Raw genomic sequence first — 18,261 nt, 5'->3', positions numbered from 1 at the left:
CTTATCAACAGGTATGTTGACAAGTGTCAAGCGTGGAAGGAAAAAAATGCATTCGATACAGACATCCGTGCTAAATTTCAACAGGACGCATGCCAAATTTAGTCCTCCTCTACAAAGAGACGTCAATCTCGCTTGTCCTCTTAAAGAGGCTCTTAGCAAAGTCTGACGAAGAGAAATAAACAATCCATATCCATGCCAAGGAAACTTTTGATTTAAATGAGATCTATTGAACTGAATACACACTCAGCATCATATATAGCAGCCATCCATGACGGTGCGGAAAAGGCAGGCATTTGGGGGATGCCTAGCGGGATGTTAACTGGTAGATTTGGAACTTTGGGGAGATTCACATTTGGTAGGTTCACATTGGGCAGATTACTTGTTAAACTCCTGTGGAAGAAACAGACAGAAAAAAGAAAAAAATACCATCACGGTGACAATGCAGATGCGGCAGAAGCACAGTGGCACTCGTAAACAAATCTGCAAAGTTCACAGCAAGACGACAGTCAAAAGACCCAAACCAAAAACATTTCAGAGAGAAGCATGAATATGGAAGGCTTGGTTTTTTTTGGGTTTTTTTTAAAGCAGCCTGCAATTAAAAATAACAATGACAAACAACAAGTTGCTTAAAAGAAAAGAGAGCTGGGACGAAAACGAAAGAAGAGACGTTTATAAAGTAGCAAATTAAAACATCAATACAGGAGGACGTAACCTACATAGATCCTGAGGACTTTTCAAAGCACAGAGACTGGTTCCTATTTACAAGGAGGGAACGGTACTTCAGGGATCCAAATGTACAATAGGGAAGACATAATGACATGGTTACCCTAAGGCCGCAGTCCCATATACACTTTACTAGGGAGTAAGCCCCATTGGACACAGTGGGACTTACTTCTGAGTAAATATGCATAGGGATTGCACTCCAGGATTTCCCGGACATATCCAGAATACTGGGAAAATCCGGACGCATGGCAGCCCATGTCGGCAGTGCAGTTTTTGCAGATTTTCCATAAAAAATAGCTAAAAAACCATCTTGCCACAAAGCTCAAGAACTTTGGGCAGTACTAAAATAGCTCAACAACCCTAAATTTGGACATACACAAATAAATCCTATGATCCTATGTGGTCATAAGAGCTTGATAAGACAAAGAGCTCCTATACTTAAAAGCAGGATTTCCCATTTATTTCAGTTGAGTGGGAATGTACACATATATCTGTCTTTCCCATCCAAGTGAAGAGAGAATCCTTACATGCATGGGTTATCTTTGGCAGCCACAGAAAGTTACTTATTGTTTGTTGATAGCAATTATCACCAAATTCTGCTCAAAACAGAACTGGGTAGTGAATGTGTGGTTCTCTCCACAGCGGAACTGAACTATAGGGGATTTGTAAGCCTTTATAGGGGATTTGTAAGCAGGTGCAGAGATCTCTTGGCCTGTGGCACAGAGCTTGTGGTGGAAGCTTGTGAAGCCACCAGAACCCAGGGAGACTTGTAAATGTTCTGACTGAACTGGCTTCAGGAATCCTAGGCTGATTTTCCAGTAGCTGATGTGGTCCAAAGGAAATGAGACCAATACATTTGGCACCAGTTTGGCTGCAGAAGTTGCCAGAAATAGGAGTATAAGACACCATCCAACTATCTTAGGGACTCCACTCTGGATTTGCGTAGGGTTTTCTGTTTTGAACTGGCTTCAGGAATCCAAGGCTGATTTTCCAGTAGCATGAGTAATTCCAGCAGACTTCTAGGCTGGAGAAAAACTATTTATCCCAATCCTGTGTGCATTTACTCAGGAGTAAGTGCTTCTGAATTCAACAGAGTTTACTTTCAAGTAAGGGGGGTGTCTAGGATTATAGCCATGAAGTCTAGTTTTATGAATATGAACAAGAGCTAAGGGCCACTGATTTCACAGGACTTACTCCCAATAAATGTGCCAAGGATTGCATCCTTATGCTGCAGTTCTATGTATGTCTACTCAGATATAAATTGTAATGTATTCTATGAAATTTACTCCCAAATTAAATATGTACAGGACTTTTTCCTGAGGATTGTTATGCAATCTATACCCACATTTTCATTCCTAATTCTAGTGACAAAATGAATGCCTGAAGGAATGAGCTTGTAAGATTGCGGATTTGCTACCCTTTAGACTTGAAATATGAGTTCAAAACCTACTTCAGCCCCAGACACTGCAGATCAGGATGAGCAATAGTAACATACATATATGATTAGTAATAATAATAATAATAATAATAATAATAATAATAATAATAATAATAGAGAAACACTTGTTAGTGCTCTGGGACACAATGAGATTTGGGGTACATTTTTTCAGCGTGATGTGCATTCAGCTAATCAGTTCTGCTAGTGAAAGCCAGCACAAGGATTCCCGCTAGTGAAAGGGAGCTCCCCCTTCTGCACCTCACCTACTCCAAATCTGCTCAGGAGGGGCAGGAGAGCTGCCAGGACAGTATGCAGTGGGGAGGAGAGGGAGATAATTCCATGAGGCAATCCTAACTGTTCCCACTGACGGAACAATCTCCTTAGTGCTGCGCTGACTTCCACCCATTATTCTCTTATATTCCCCATGACTTAAATACAGAATCAGCTAACCTCTAGAGCAAAATTATTGTTCTGGGGCTGCAGCACTCAGCATTCTAGAACCAGTGGCCACTCTTCAGTGAGCCCCTGCTGTGAACAGCAGAGGTTGTTTCTGTACACTCATTTTCCTTCCTGAGTCTTCTTCAAACGGACGGATGAGAACTTTCTGAGGGGAAGAGCTGTTCTACAGGGGAACATCACAGGAGGTGATGAACTTTCCTTCCTTGGATGTTTTTAAGTAGAGGCTGGATGGCCGTTTGTCATGGATGCTTTGGTTGAGATTCCTGCATTGCAGAAGGCTCAACCAGATGACCCTTAGAGATCCTTCCAGCTCTGTAATTCTATGATCATATGATCCCATTCCCAATTAATAATGTTAATTGACAACAAGGTGGTAAGTTTTCTGGGGCTACTGGAACAAAATAAATAAATAAATAAGCAAACCAGAACACTCTGATGAGAAAGTGCAACCTCTCAGCCTAATACCTGGCTCCCAAAGGGGTGGTAAAACCATTTGACTGCAGGAAGTGGCTCACATAACTGAATACTCCTCCATGCCAAGAAATCCCCTGTATATAACAAACCAGGAAGAAAGCTAGGCTGAAACCCTACTTTATGATAACTACTTGGAGAGGGGGGCGTTTTTTTTGTATAGAGAAGCATTCGACCATGTATTCATCTGAAGTGGTGCAGTGAAGTCTAGATAAAAGTTTATCACTATAATGAGAGCTATGATTCCAGCAGGCCTGGTCCCTGAAACATGATTTGACTGACTCTCTCTATTGAATACATTAGCATGTAATAAAATACATATTCCATAAAAATACACATGGGAGGGTTAGTGACTGTAGACGCTTCATCTTATGAAACAGATGTGACCAGAATAATGACCTCACAAATGAAAACATCTTGCAATTTTGGTACCTAGAAATTCACTCTCTGTGGATTTTTTTTATGATGCTCTCAACAGGAAACAAACATTTTAGACATAAACAATGCTCACTGAGGACAGCTGGTTATAGCAGACATATTCCAGAGATGACAGTAAGAAAGATATACTCTCATATCATTCATTTTTATATATAAAAAAGCAAAATGATTTAACTACCATCTGCCCAGTTTAAAGAGAAATGAAACTCCTCTCCATACAATTATACTGTATACCACCCACCACAGAGCAAGATTAATTCAGAAATTCCTTGCAGTTTCATTATGAAAGCAAATCCCAGCGACCAGATTAAAGTCATAGAAAGAAAGTGTACACACTTGAGAAATTAACTGGTATGCGAGGGTGGTCAACATTTTGCATATCGATTTCTTTTATTTTTGATTGGCATCATCTCATTGTCCCATGCCAAAATGTGACTGACACCACGGGGAGCCAATGCTGTGTTCTCCTGAAGTTGTTGGGCTATAACTCCCATCAATCACAGCTAGAGGCCAAATGTCAGAGATCATGAGAACTGTAGCCTAACAACCAGCAAAGGCTGGCACAGTGGGATGGTAGCTTCCCAGAGTGGCTGGGGAAACCCAGCCAGAAGGGCAGGGTACAAACAAACAAACAAACAAACAAACAAATAAATATTACTGTTGTCCTACCAACAGTGGCAACACTGCCACTTACCATGACCGGTCAGGGCATGGTGGCAGCAGCATCAAGGCTGCAGCGTGCATCAGCAAAACCTTGACCTTGCCACCGTCCTGCTCTGCTTCTATCCTTGGTAAGCCACAATGATGCCACTCTCAGGAATGCAGTAGTGTGGCATCATCACTCCATGCTGGCTGTTCCTACATCTGGAGGGCAGCACATTGGCTACAGCCGTATTACACAGCCCACATTTTAGTATAATCTCAAGCGGGATGTGACAGGGAAAGTGCGTCTGAGGCTAAGGGCTCAAAGAAGTGGTATGCATGTGCAAAGGACAGGCCTATGTGAAACCGTTACATGGAAACCTAAAAACAAAACTCTGGTTGTGTGTCTGTGATTCTGCTCTGTGCATACCTATTCTTTGTTTGGATCCCAGCCAATGTATTTGAATACAGACACTGACACAAAACTGGTTCTGAATTAGATTTTTGTGCAGTGAACCTCTGTGTGTTCGGCTGTTTTTCCAAGCCGCTTTTGCCCAGGTATGTATTTGTGTTGCCTTTACTCCATGTAAATATGATGTAATGTTTTCAAACCATTCCAGATGAAGAATGTTGAGTCACCACCAAGTGAAAAATTCCTTCTAGTTCAGCTACAATAAAGTAGCAAGGTTTGGCATATGGGCGGCGGGGTGGGGGGAAGGATGAGATCCGGCCATACTCTGAGTAGACCCACTGAAATTGATTAGTATGACTTCATTGGATATCACCTTAGGTCAACAACAAGGCACCCATGGGTACAATGGAAATCTTGAGGCCTTCCTCTGGCACCCATGAAAGGGGGAAAGAAGAAATCTGTTCTTACATACAGCTAGATCTAGACTTTGTCATAATTAGAGTAGTCCATTGAAACCAATGGGACATATGATACTCATGACTAACTTAAATCCCATTGACTGTAATGAGGTCTACTTTTAAGTAAGGATCCAATCCACTGTGTTTTAATTAATGGAACTGTTCCCTCCAATCTGGTGGTTTTATTTTTCTAGTTAAGGCTGCAATCCAGAAAGCAATTATGGACTCTTCAGTGGGACCAGCTTATTTCATAATTATATGCTGATTTGCAATTTGTTTGCAACCTAAAATATTGCATAACCCTTTAACACAGGCAAATGAATGCCTTTTAATCCAAATTGGAAATGAGTTCTCAGAATGGTTGAGAATCTGTTACAAATTCCAAGATTGATAGGCATATTCAGTTGGACATCAAATGTTAAGAAATTAATTGAAGGCATGTAAATTCATGAAGAAAAGCAACTTAAGCTTGTCAATCACATATAAATACATTTTTTTAAAAAGATGCTTATTATAATTTTTAGTGTTCAACTAATAAAACATGCATTACTGTAGTTTTACAGTGATAAGCAATATTAGTCATCCTTACTGATTTAAATAGGTATACTCTGAGTATGACTAATGTTGGGTATCACCCAAGAGGTTTACTATTAATAAAATATTTTCTTCCCTTGCAGTCAAGTATTAATGCAATATTGTTATATGGTGCTGTGTCCACACATACATTTTTATTCCATTTCTTTTAAAAGCCATATTACAACTCAGTTTCTTTTTCACAGTAAACTAAAATACTGCAGTATATGTAAGAAAAGTCTATTTCTGAGCTTCTCTATTTGGACTTTTTTTTTTGCAGGGGCAACTGATCTTATTTACACATTTACTTATCTGATTTGAAGTTTCAGCCAAGTTACTGGAGTTTCACCTAACAGTAATAGCACCTGCGTGTTACTAGAGCCACAGAACGGCACGTATGAAAAATGACAATGCTTCTAAATATCACTGCACACATTTCTCTCTTATAAAAGTATCCCTTGTGCTGCAGTCAAATTGGATATGCTGATGCAGATTGTCTAATACCAATGGGGAAGATATGGGTCCTGTGCTTGCTTGTGCGTAGCCGACAGCATGGTTGGCTACTGCTGGGGGAGGAGGGCAAGGCAGCTAGAATGACCACTGACTTCCACGAGGGAGCAAGGTAAGGACTGCTTACCGTCAGCTGTGTGGTCGGTATTCCTGCAAGCATACAATGAGGTTTCCTTCGGGCAGGTTCTATTAGTCACTCGCCACAATTTTCAGGCCCATTTTGTTGCCTGCAGAAGCCTAGGCTTCGGGGTCTACTTCAAGGATTGTTGGTGCTCCCAGCTATGGCCTGCTCGTTGGAGGGAGAAAGGATGACATGCGACCTTACCTTCCTAGAATTCTTCCCCATCCTGGTGGCTGTATATATCTGCTGGAACTTCAGGGTCTGACTTCGGGTCTGACAATCAAGTGGTGGTGAGCCAAGCTGTCCTTCTGGCATGGCCTGAGGTTATTATGGGCATTTGTGCTCCAGCTGGCTAACACCTCCTTTTCAGCCAGTTTTGTTCCAGGGCTCGGTAATAGCACAGCAGACACTGTCTCAGTTTCAGGAGGATCGCTTTTGAGCTCTGGCAACCGGGGCTCAGCTGGAGCCAGGGCCTTTCCCTGAGGACCTGTAGGCACTTGGAGGCACGACGTGATGCAGGGGGTATTACAGCCCATCGCACCTTCCACATTCCAAGCACACTCCAGGGCATCATATTCCTTTGAAGCCTTTAGGTCTCGTGCTGGGGTGGGCCCAGACTCCCCTCAGGCATGAGAGGTGGATGTCCTGCCATACCTTGTGTCCCTTAATGACCGGGGGTTAGCCACCATGACCATGTCCTTGTGTCCTTGCATGTAGCTGCAACCACCATTTTTAGTAAATTCCTCCAGTTCCCTGCTCCCTGCGATTACTTCCAATCCCGAAGGTTGCTGGAGGGCTGGTGCAGGCACCACCTTACAACCTCAAATGTGGGGAGGCCAGTTACGTATGGTCTCCTCAGAAATATTTGGAAAGTTCTGTGCACCATCTGCTGGACGAAATATGAGAACAGGCTTTTTTGGTGAGCACTGATGCTCTCTTTCTCAGGGCCTAGAGCCTATTCCCCCCCCTTCCCCCCGAATAGTGTTTGAACTTATTTGTTTTATAAAAATATTTATTTATTTCTCTGGTAGTCATTACTCTTAACAATAACATCAAATCGCATCGAAGTACAGTATTGATGAAAATAATGCATTTTTCTTAAATGATTTCCTATAAAGGACACACAAGCCCTATTCAGGCATTATGTACACAGGCAAGTTGCCCTGTATGTAGGTGTGAGTGAGGGGGCTCCAGCAAGGACAAGTATGTTAGCTTTACCCGCTCTGTGCCCCCAAACACAAAGGAAGCACCCATAGATACAGGAGGCTCTCTGCTGCAGAAAGTCACCTTCCAACTCAAGGCAGCTGATGAAAATGGATGTGGATGGGGGTGGAGCTAACATGCTTGTCCTGCTGCCTTTTCTCATGTGGTAGCTGACCTGTGTACACTGTGACCTTGCTCCAGATGAGCCAAGTTCTGTTGACTAAATTCATCAGTGCATTGATATCTGGGTGGTTGCTGAATACCATGGAAGCTCATTGAGCAACGAGTCCAAAGGTGCTGTTGGTATGATCCTTTATCTCATGTGATGGTCTGCATTTAATCTCCCAAGAATAGATTTATCTTCCATATTCAGTGTTTTGGAAAACTGTGTTAGGGCTGCTGCCTTGCTTCGATTAATTTCCCCTGCGTGGTTTTGTCCACAATTGCCAAGCTGTGCAACCTTTCAAAAAGCAAGACGACTCGCCTTGATAAGGTTTGCAGCTTTTGCAGAATGAGTGAAATAATAGTAATAATAAAACAAAACAAAGAGAGGCATATTTATACAGTATTTGTAGGGACTCTTTGGTGTTTACAATGCTTATCTCTATGTATGGCTCAAGTTAATTTCAAAGGTGCTCTGCAGCATTTTGCTATGAATTTTTTTTTTAAATTAAATCTACAATCTCTTATAGAGCCATCTGGTTAGGTTAAATAAAGTGCCATATATTTCAACCTTGATTTGCAGGCAGGCATGTCAAAAGGTCTATTCTAAAGACTCTGTGTTGTGATAGAACTTCTTGGCCTGCGAGAGGTAATGAGATTCCATCCACACAATTTGACCTAATGATTCAAAGCAAGATAGCAGAAGGCTCCGTGAGACATATGCATCTCTTGCTTTCTCTTCCAGATAAAGTTGAAAGCTTTTCTCCAATTCTCTCCAATGGGAAGCGAATATTTGCCGATAATAATTTACACTGCATGGAGGCCACATTATTAGCTTTGTTATTAACTTAGGCTGAAAACCCTATATATGCTAAAGCAGAGGCTTCCAACCATTGGCTTCTGGTGATTGCACCAGGGATGAGGAATCTGTGGCCTGTCAAAAGTTCTTGGACTACTGTACCTGTCACTGCTGGCATTGCTGTCTGGGACTAATGGGAGATGGAGTCCAATGACATCTGGACTTCCCCAGATCCCCCATCCCAGTCCAGTCTATGGCTGGACTCCTCTTGGAGGGGAGGCAGCCTCTCTGTACAAAGTACCGGTACCACTGTAATTAGCAACGGGATTCCGAGGCTTTGTCTCAGTGGTAGGTGGGAAGAACTCTGAATGAAATAAAGCTCCTCCTACACAACATGGACAGGCTGAAGGTAATTCACACTACGATATGGTAAGCTGAGTCCTGAAAGGAGAAAAGGCAGTCCATCCTGTTCACCTTCTTCCTATGTCAGAAGAGCAAATGGCTGCTGAGTAGATCCTCCTGAAAGACAGGATTACTTCTTAATGATGTTCAGAACAGGATGATGTTGCTGTTGGCATCTGTATGTCTTGAGAGACAATGCAGTGCGCCTCCAGGGGTAAAGTCAGACCACTGGAGAGTAACAGAGCCTGCTATGCCTCCTGTGTTGTTTTTGCTGCATTAGCAGCACCAAAGTGACCTGTCCAGGGCACAAGCCTGGGCAGTGTGTATGGAGGTCCAGGGGTGCCCAAAGGACAAGGCCCTCTTATTGGCCTCGCCAGTGTGGTCTAAAGGAAAGCAGAGCAATTTATTTGGCACCAGCTTGGCTGCAGGAGTTGCCGGAAAGAGGAGTATAAGATGCCATCCAACAATCTTGGGGACTCCACTTCGGATTTGTGTAGGGTTTACTCCTTAGCCTTTTCTTCTCAAAGATGTCCTGCATGGCAGCGGGCAATGGAAAAGGACGACTGCTTGCAAAAGTAAAGCAGTCTGGAATCTCCTGAAGTAGAACAACTCTACTGGCTTGCAGAACTCACCCAGAGTAAACAGCCTGGGAATCACCAGGGCCAACCGAAAATGGCTAAGGCGACTGCATGTAAGATCTGTGAGGTGTGCTCCAGAATTGCCTGCAATGCTGCCAGGTTTGTTAGGGCACAACTAGAGTGCCCAGGTGCACACAGTCTGGTGGCACTGCTCTGTGGCCAGTCCAAAGATCTGCACTCCTTGGTGTCCTTTAATTGCCATGATGTTTTACTGCAATTGCTTTATTTCATATTTCAGTTATGGGCTGGGGGAGGCTGCTGTCTGAAGTCCAGGAGAACCATGGCCGGCGTCTGAGTTAGATGGACCAGCGGTCCAAAACAGTGTAAGGCAGCTTCTTTGTTCCTCTTCCACTTGTTGGCAACGTTCTCCCCATCAAGCAGCACCACCTGTTTTTGATTTGCATCACTCTCTTTTCACCAGCATATTCAAAATTCAACAAAGTCTTCATGAATTTACATTTTCATTTGCAAATCAAAAATGGCACACACCCTTAAATACAAATCCAGTGTAAGAATTTAGTGAAGCTGACAAAAGATGGGTATAAATAAACGAGTGTAATCCCTCCACTGCCTGCAACCGCATGGCATGATTCAGCCAAAGACACACATTTAATTCCATTAGATTTTAACAGGAGAGTTAACTACATCCTCAAGTCTCTGGCTGAAATCAACGGCACTTAAATATGCCAGTTGCTACTGGAGTGTGGCCATGCTAGGCCTGAAGGGCATTTCTGGGGGGGAAACCCCCCACCTTTATACAACTTTTAAAGATAACATATAAAGAGAAAGCCCTGCATAGCTTTCCTGCACAATATTGTTGTTGTTCAGTTGTTCAGTCATGTCCGACTCTTCGTGACCCCATGGACCAGAGCACGCCAGGCACGCCTATCCTCCACTGCCTCCCGCAGTTTGGCCAAACTCATGTCAGTTGCTTCAAGAACACTGTCCAACCATCTCATCCTCTGTCGTCCCCTTCTCCTTGTGCCCTCCATCTTTCCCAACATCAGGGTCTTTTCCAGGGAGTCTTCTCTTCTCATGAGGTGGCCAAAGTATTGGAGCCTCATGGATTGGAGCCTCCTTCATGGATCACTGCCTTGTCATGGCGAAGGGGCTTGAATAACTCAGGGAAGCTATGAGCTATGCCACGCAGGGCCACCCAAGATGGACAGGTCATAGCGGAGAGTTTAGACTAAATGTGATCCACCTGGAGAAGGAACTGGCAAGCCACTCCAGTATCCCTGCCAAGAAAACTCCATGGACAAAGACAACAGGCACAATATTACCACGAAAATCAATAGATCTTCATGCACAAGGTAAGCGACTGTGATACAATTAAATATCCCTGAATTAATTTAGAAACAGAGATTGCTATTCAAAAGCAGCAGACTTTTATAAGAAAGAGAACATGTGCAGGGGGAAAAAAGTGACTGCAAACCACAACTCAATTATGCAGATCATGGAACAAATGTGGAATAAATAAATTGTGGACTCTGGCTTGGACCTAATAGACCGAATGGCATGTTAAAAAAAACCCCCAACCTAAATTCATTTAAAAACTACAAAGTGCATATATGCGTGCACTATTTCTCAAGTATATGTTTCGGTATTGTTGCCTAAAATAAAATGTAAAACACAATTTTTACGGTGCAACTATTAATTAATGTATTTTCCAAACATGTTTGAGACAAGAACCAGTTTTCTTTGGTGAAAAGAGCCTCCCCATGAAGCACATCTGCCCCTTAGAGGTGGTTTCCATTGTTTCATTCCATGCCTTGGCAAGTAACACGCAATTCCTGAAAGCTTCCATCTTTTTTTTCTGAATGCTTTTTGCTTGATGGTCAAAAGAAGAAATTGCTTCCCAATAAGAAACTCAGAGTCAATTCACACGAGTACTGGGAACATGACAGTTATTAGAGAACCACTCAATGGCATCAGGTCTAAGATCAGGCTATTTACATGCCATCACATTTTTGATATGACAACAACGATAATAATGCATTTGTAACCCAAACTAGGCACCAGCCTTAAGTGAACATGGAAAAGAATAAGTTTTCCCCTACTTCTCTCATAAGGAAAATAAGTGTTACAGGTTAGAACCATAAGGCTCAGGTGCACAAACTAGTTTAGTTACTCTTGAGTATCTGGATTTAGGCTCAAGTCTAAGATGTAGGTTCATTTATGCATTACTGGCAGTGGGGTAGGAGTGCTTCTTAGCAGTTTTGTCCCACATCACCTGCAGGAATGCCACTATCTGCAAGCTGAGGCCAAGAGCCAGGTGGCAAGGAACCAGGTCACTGGCCCTATCTATCAACTCAAAGATCAGCCAAATACTCTGAAAAGAATTCTCTCAGCCCCAAGTGACTTGGCCATCTTCATCATCCTTCCAAGCAGCAAGGCGAATCCTACCACTTGTCAACTGCTCTCTTACGTGTGGTAAGTGATCCTAAGGACTAGCAAAAGTGATATGGAACGAAGCTACAACCACCAGCTGACCCACGATTCAGCTTTTCCTACGTCAGATCATAAGTGGTTAGTATCGCTTAGTGAAAAATACAGCACTACGCTTAAGTGTTCAATAGTTGGGCTATAAAGAGCAAAAAGAGAAAAATGAGAGAACTTTCACTCATGCTCTACCTTTGCATTCCAGAATGCAAATAATTAAAAGTTAACAATGCATAACATACTGCAGAGTATCTATAAAGTTTTTCCATAAAACCAGTGGACTTCTCTTTAAGGACCTTATTATTATTTTTTGCACCCAAACAAAAAAACATTCACAGAGCATCTACTGTTTTACTAATTCATCTGCGTATGAATCCTCTTGTACCCGAAAACTCCAATTGTATCAAAGGAGGTTTCCTTACTTTACTGGCTCCCATGACTCCCGCTCAAATCCCCTGTGAATTGACTGTGCAATTGAGGATTCCATGAGATCGACATATCTAACAACAAGTGGGGCAAACAGGTCCTGAAGATGTTTGTGGTATTTTCCATTGCACAAATTATCTAGAATAAATAAATAAAAGCATGGTAAGGAGTCTTTCGCAGCAACCCAAGCTGTCATATTTTATCACACAGCATAAATTTTTGAGCTCAAAACAATACTTTACAGGGCAAAACGATTCAGCTAGAAAAGGTCCTGCCAAATAAAAGGCTTTGCTACCAAACCATTTACTCTACATTTCAGTGATTTTTATGAGGCTAGTAAATGCAATATTACCATCTTCCTTCAAACAAGCAAACAATAAAATCATAGCCTACCCATTAGTGGCAACACAGGTATTAGCAGAGTGGCTGGGGAAACTCAGCCAGATGGGCGGGGTACAAATAATGAATTTTTATTATAATTATTAATTATTATAGCAAAACAGTTGTGTTCTTACTACTGGGTACAAAAATGCTGAAGATGCTTTGTACTGATTAAGACTTCCTTAGATGTGTCAATTTAAATCCTTGGATCTTTGATCCCATATAAACAATAGATATAAACTGAATACCAAGGCATCATGGGAACTGTTGTTTTTTATGAATGTGGAAAATGCCATGAAAAATCCCTGTATCCAGCTCTTCAGAACTACGGCTTCCATGTGTCCTTGAAGGGAAACTGCAACATGTGCAGCACAACCTGATACAGGTCTGCTTGGAAGTAAACCCCACTGTATTCAATGGGGTTTAATTGCAGTCTTAAATGGGTTCAAGTTTGTGGTACAGAATGTCCTTAGGCTTGCACCCAGTGCTCATCATGGAATTTGTAAGATGCAAGCTCAGATGTTATTTCATAGACATTTGTCTTTATTTAAGATTCACCTTTCAACCCTCTTCAAACACCAATCCCACTCACATCTTTTTGCCACGCAATGCTCGACACTCTCTGCCTGCAGGTTCCCACAACCTAGATCAGAGTTTGGGAACCTGGGGCTTTTTAGACAATGCAGGACTATAACTCCCATCAGCTCCAGCCAGCATAGCCAATGGTCAGGAATGATGGGAACTGTAGTGCAACAGGATCTGGAGGGTTGTAGGCTCCCCATCCTAACTAGATAGTTCTGATCCATCAGCTGGGAATCACTAACTTATATCAATGAGCTATTGCCATGAACAAATTGGAAGGAGGATATGATAGCCATAATAAACAGAACAAAATAAAAAAAAAACCACAGTGATCTGCACATGCATTAGAAACTTCTGCACGTTCCTTCTTTGAAGTTTTGACTACGTCTGCCCATGCTACCACAGAGCAAAGCTGCTTTTCTCTTTGGAACATGACTTCTTTTTCTGGTTGCATGAGCAACTGAAGTAGAAACTTCAAAGAACTCTGCAGCAGTGCTGTCAAGTATCCCGTTTCCCCCAGGAATCTCCCTTATTTCCAGCAGTTTCCCGCTGCTATCCCTTATTTTTTATATCCCTTTAATTTCCTGTTTTTTCAAAGGAAGCAGCTCCTTCCCCTCCCCCTGCTGGCCAGGGACTGGGAAGACCTCGCCTCCTTGCAGCCTCAAAGCAAGCGGGAGCCATTTCCCGCGCTTACAGGCGTCGTAGCCCACGGGCAGCGTTTCCAAAATACAGTAAGCCTACTGAGTGCGTTCACACCAGTGCCGCCCACTTTTGCTTCTGGCTCCGCCCACCACTGCCATGTGACTGTCCCTGGGATAGGTGAGGCTGCTGATCCCTTATTTTCAAATCCGAAACTTGACAGCTATGCTCTGCAGTGGCACATGTGGTTCTCTCTTGCATTTATTATGCATACAGAATGGTATTCAGCTAAGGTTTACTCAGAGTATACCTACTGAAATTGATGGCCTCAACACAGTCATGCTGACAAAAAGCATTGCTAACAAGTGCCACCAACCAACTGCATAACTGGCTGGTGTTATTCATTTATAAGCTGGTTTCAATGAGGCAATAGAAAAGTTTGATACTGTCTTTGCACAGGAGTTCACATATGTAAAGTACATAGTTCCCCGAGTATGAATAAACAATAATGCCTTTCTTCCAAAACCACTGAGAGTCAAACGAATTGGCAAAGGCCGCTTTTATCCCACAGAGAACCAGAAAACAACTGTTTTGCCCTATCAGAGAATGAACATTAAAGGTCCAAATACAATACATACAGTCACTACGAAGCGAATCATTTAGAAGCTGAAAGAGTGGAAAGCTGTCCCAGGTATCTGGGGGCTGGACCTCTAGCGCAGCATCCATATCCACCGCAAACAAGGAAAGGAAGGTTTCCGCATGCTCAACCATTAAATCTGACCACCAAGCAAAGGCCTTGAAATGGAGTAGGGGGGAAAAAGATGAAAGAAGTATTAGTGATATCCTAAACCACAGTGCATTTCCCCCACATGTAATAGACATTCTGAAAACAACAACTACTAATGGGGAATCGTACTGGAAACTAGCTTTATTGTAAAGAGAACAGCAGTACAAAATGCTAGGCATTGTGCAGATATGGTGTATCCATCAAGCCCCTGCTACTTTTTGGCAGGAACTTCTCCCGGAGCGTTGAATCAGAACTGTATACTTCCTCTACATATCTGTAATGCAAGAGAAGATGCATGCCTGTTCAGTTTACAATAACCCATTCAATTCCTTTTAGATCATGCTATTTACTAGAGGGGTAAACTAGTTCTTTGTCTAAAATATAAAACATCTGGGAGTTTCTTCACTGTGTTTGTGGGTTTTCTCCTTTTCTTTCCCACGATGCTATCAAAAATTCCATCTAGAATCTGACTGACAACTGCAATGTGAGAACAGGACTTGCACGGGGTCTGACTGGCCCTAAAACATCTCACATTAACAATGCAAAGTCAACCAGTCAATTAAAAAAAGATCCCTACCTCAATTTAACTCATTTAAGTTTTAAAGTAATTAAAGCTGGTTTGCCCCACTTAGAATGGAAGAATTAACACCCAATTTTAGAAGGCTGGCGTTGGAGGAACCATCAAGCATCAAGCCAGGGTGTGCCTACAGCAGGAAATAAATCTAAAGTTGAAAACCAAGAAATATCAGTGAAGTAACTCTTTTGTCATGCGCATGGGTCCTTGAGAATTCACTGTACAGCTTTTCTGAAGTGACATTCACATCATACATGACTCAGATGTGAATGTGTTTGGAACACATGCATGCGTGTTTAAAATCACTTCTGCTCAGGAACATGCAGTATGAGTGGAGTTGTCAACAGGACCTTGTGCAGTAATTGTTAGGCAATACGGAAACTATTCAACAGCTTAGTGTTTATACAAGGTGAAAAAAATGTAATTAGCATTTACCAAGGGGAGAAAAAAAGTTAGACTTGAAAAATGAGGAAAAGGCTAAGTATATTTGATTAAATAGCCATTTTTAAACCTGCCAATGGGGTCCTGCTCTGTGTTCCATTCTCCAAGGAGGTGACACTGTCAATCTGACAGGAGCAGTGCCTTTTCTGTGGTGGCCCCCAAGTTATGGAATGTGCTTCCCTGGAGTTCTGTGGTATGTATCCAACTAGGTCATACTCAGAGAGAGTAGACCCACTGATATAAAGGACCAAGAAAACCACAACTGACTTAAATCCAGTGCTCTTTTCTGGGGGGGATGCATGGGTACGCATACCCCTAAACATTTTGTGATTCTAAGTTTGGCCTCATTGAGGGGCAGTATTTCAATATGAGTAGGAAAATGAGAGTACTCCTAAACATTTTTAAACAAAAATGCACTGCTTAAATCCATTGGGCGTACTTTGAGAATGTCTAAGTTTTGTACAATCTATGTATTCTTCTCCAAGCTCTTTTCAGAAGCAGATGAAGACCTCTTTATTCTGCCAGTCATTTCTGGAGTTAACAGCAGATTTCCAATTGCTGATTTATTTAGTTTTAAATGATTGTTTTATACTGTTTCAATTAGACATGTCTTCAATTAGAAATGTTTTGTGGACTTTTTTGCTGGAAGATGGCTAAGAAACACTGTGCATAAAATGAATAAGTACATACAACTGAACAGAAATTGTTAGTGATTAATCGTGTCAATTGCAATGGTATATTTTTTATCAGTGGATGGGGGAAACGGTTCAAAAAGAAATGAATGGACGGACTGAACCCCTACTTTGTTTTGCAGTGCATTATTTTTGAGACATTAACAGAAATTAATAATTAAGATTCAAATGATTCACTGAAGGGCCCAAATTGCCAACTTTCTCATTCTAAACTATTCCTTAACCTACTCAGACATCCTTTTTTACTACAAGCAGTGTAGCATGACATGGATTATATTAATTTTTAACAGGAAGTCCCGAGGAAGGCAGAAGGAATTGTACCTCTGATGTGCCAATTCAGACACAAAGGCTTTGTTCAGATACTGGTTTTTTGTCCTGGTTCCCACAGAAAACCCCTATGTGGATATGTGCCAAGGGATCCATAGTATGAAATATCAAGGCATGGCGTGAGGGTTTTAAGATTATATAAATTTGAAACTCTACACAGTATTATAGTTCCATGACACTTTAACATTAAGAGCTCTATATTACTTTATATGCAACTGCTATAATCGCCTTACTATTTTCTATTAATGTCACCTTTGTAGATATCTGATTTGCACAAATATCTGATTTGCATGATATCCAGATTTTCAGGGGGAATTTCATTGTAACAGACTAGTTGTTACGGAAATTTCATGCAGATGAGTTCTGCTGGATCACACCAAAGGTTCATCTAGTCCAGCATTTTGCTTTCGACAATGGCCCATCAGATTCCTTTCGGAGATTTCAAGGGATTGTAATCCTTAAAAAGTTCTGTATTTCTTCCCTGGCAAAATATTGCACAGTGTTCACAATTTTCTGCTTTGTTTGGCTCAGATTATCGATTGCTTTTGATATCTTTATAGGGCTTGCTTTATCTTCTGGACTAAAATACTGTGTTATAAATCACACTGGATTGGCAGGGGTGGAAGAAACCTATCGGTAATAATGTCCACACATAATAAACATACCTATGAGTTAAAAAAAAAAGAAAGAGAGAGAGAGAGAGAGAGAGAGCGCTAATGCTTTAGAAATTCAGAAGAAAAGATCACAATCATTTCCGAAGAACAAAGCTTTTCACTCTGTAAGTAGCAGTCAGCTTGCTCTCAGTAAGTCTGTTCATTCATGCCAAGCTTATTGCCCTGTGATCACAGTATATCGTTCCTTCTTTCTCCAAAATGAGAGAAGTAACATGGTGTTACTCAACAATCCAGTTCAACACAGAAAAGTTTAGTTTGCCATCTACTTACCTTCTTTGTCCCAAGCATGGAAAGGAAGTGTCCTCACTACATCACCACACCTACAATTCCCCCCTACACCCATGGGAACTCATGTATATATGCATGTCTCCCAGGAGGTAAAATACATATATACACATACTCCTACATATACATACATAAGGAGAGAGAACGGCAGTAGTGAAACTGCCTATGGTAGCTACTGCCCTATAAAATGCCCTGTTACTTAGTTTTGCGGGGTGTGTGTGTGTGGCGTGTTTATGAAAAATGAGACAAACGGCATAGACTTAAAGGCTATAAGATGTCTGTTGGGATTTGAACAGCAACTTTAGCTTTTGCAACTGTTCAACAACACAGTTCAGGGCCCTTTTGCTTAAATGGAATTACAGCGGTGCCCCGCTAGACGAAAATAATTCGTTCTGCGAAAATTTTCGTCTAGTGGGTTTTTCATCTAGCGAAGCGGCAATGACAGCCGCGCTTTCGCTAGACGAAAAAGAAAAAAGAAAGATGAAAAATTTTCGTCTTGCGAGGCAGCCCCATAGACTTTTTCGTCTAGCGGGGCAGCCTCCCGCTAGACGAATGCTTTCAT

The 18,261-nt window shown here is 41.9% G+C and overlaps 1 protein-coding gene across 1 annotated transcript in view; it reads right to left on the bottom strand.

Moving 5' to 3' along the window:
- CADPS (calcium dependent secretion activator) overlaps positions 1-18,261 on the bottom strand; it is a 337,985-nt gene that overhangs the window by 77,770 nt on the left and 241,954 nt on the right. The window contains 3 exon segments of the mRNA XM_033141314.1: positions 244-390; positions 12,314-12,455; positions 14,558-14,714. Of these exon segments, the coding sequence (XP_032997205.1) occupies positions 244-390; positions 12,314-12,455; positions 14,558-14,714 (446 nt within the window).

This window comes from Lacerta agilis, chromosome 2, assembly GCF_009819535.1.
Source record: "Lacerta agilis isolate rLacAgi1 chromosome 2, rLacAgi1.pri, whole genome shotgun sequence".
NCBI lineage: Eukaryota > Metazoa > Chordata > Lepidosauria > Squamata > Lacertidae > Lacerta > Lacerta agilis.
The sequence above is the reverse complement of the archived record's forward strand: the minus strand, read 5'-3'. Positions and strand labels throughout refer to the sequence as shown.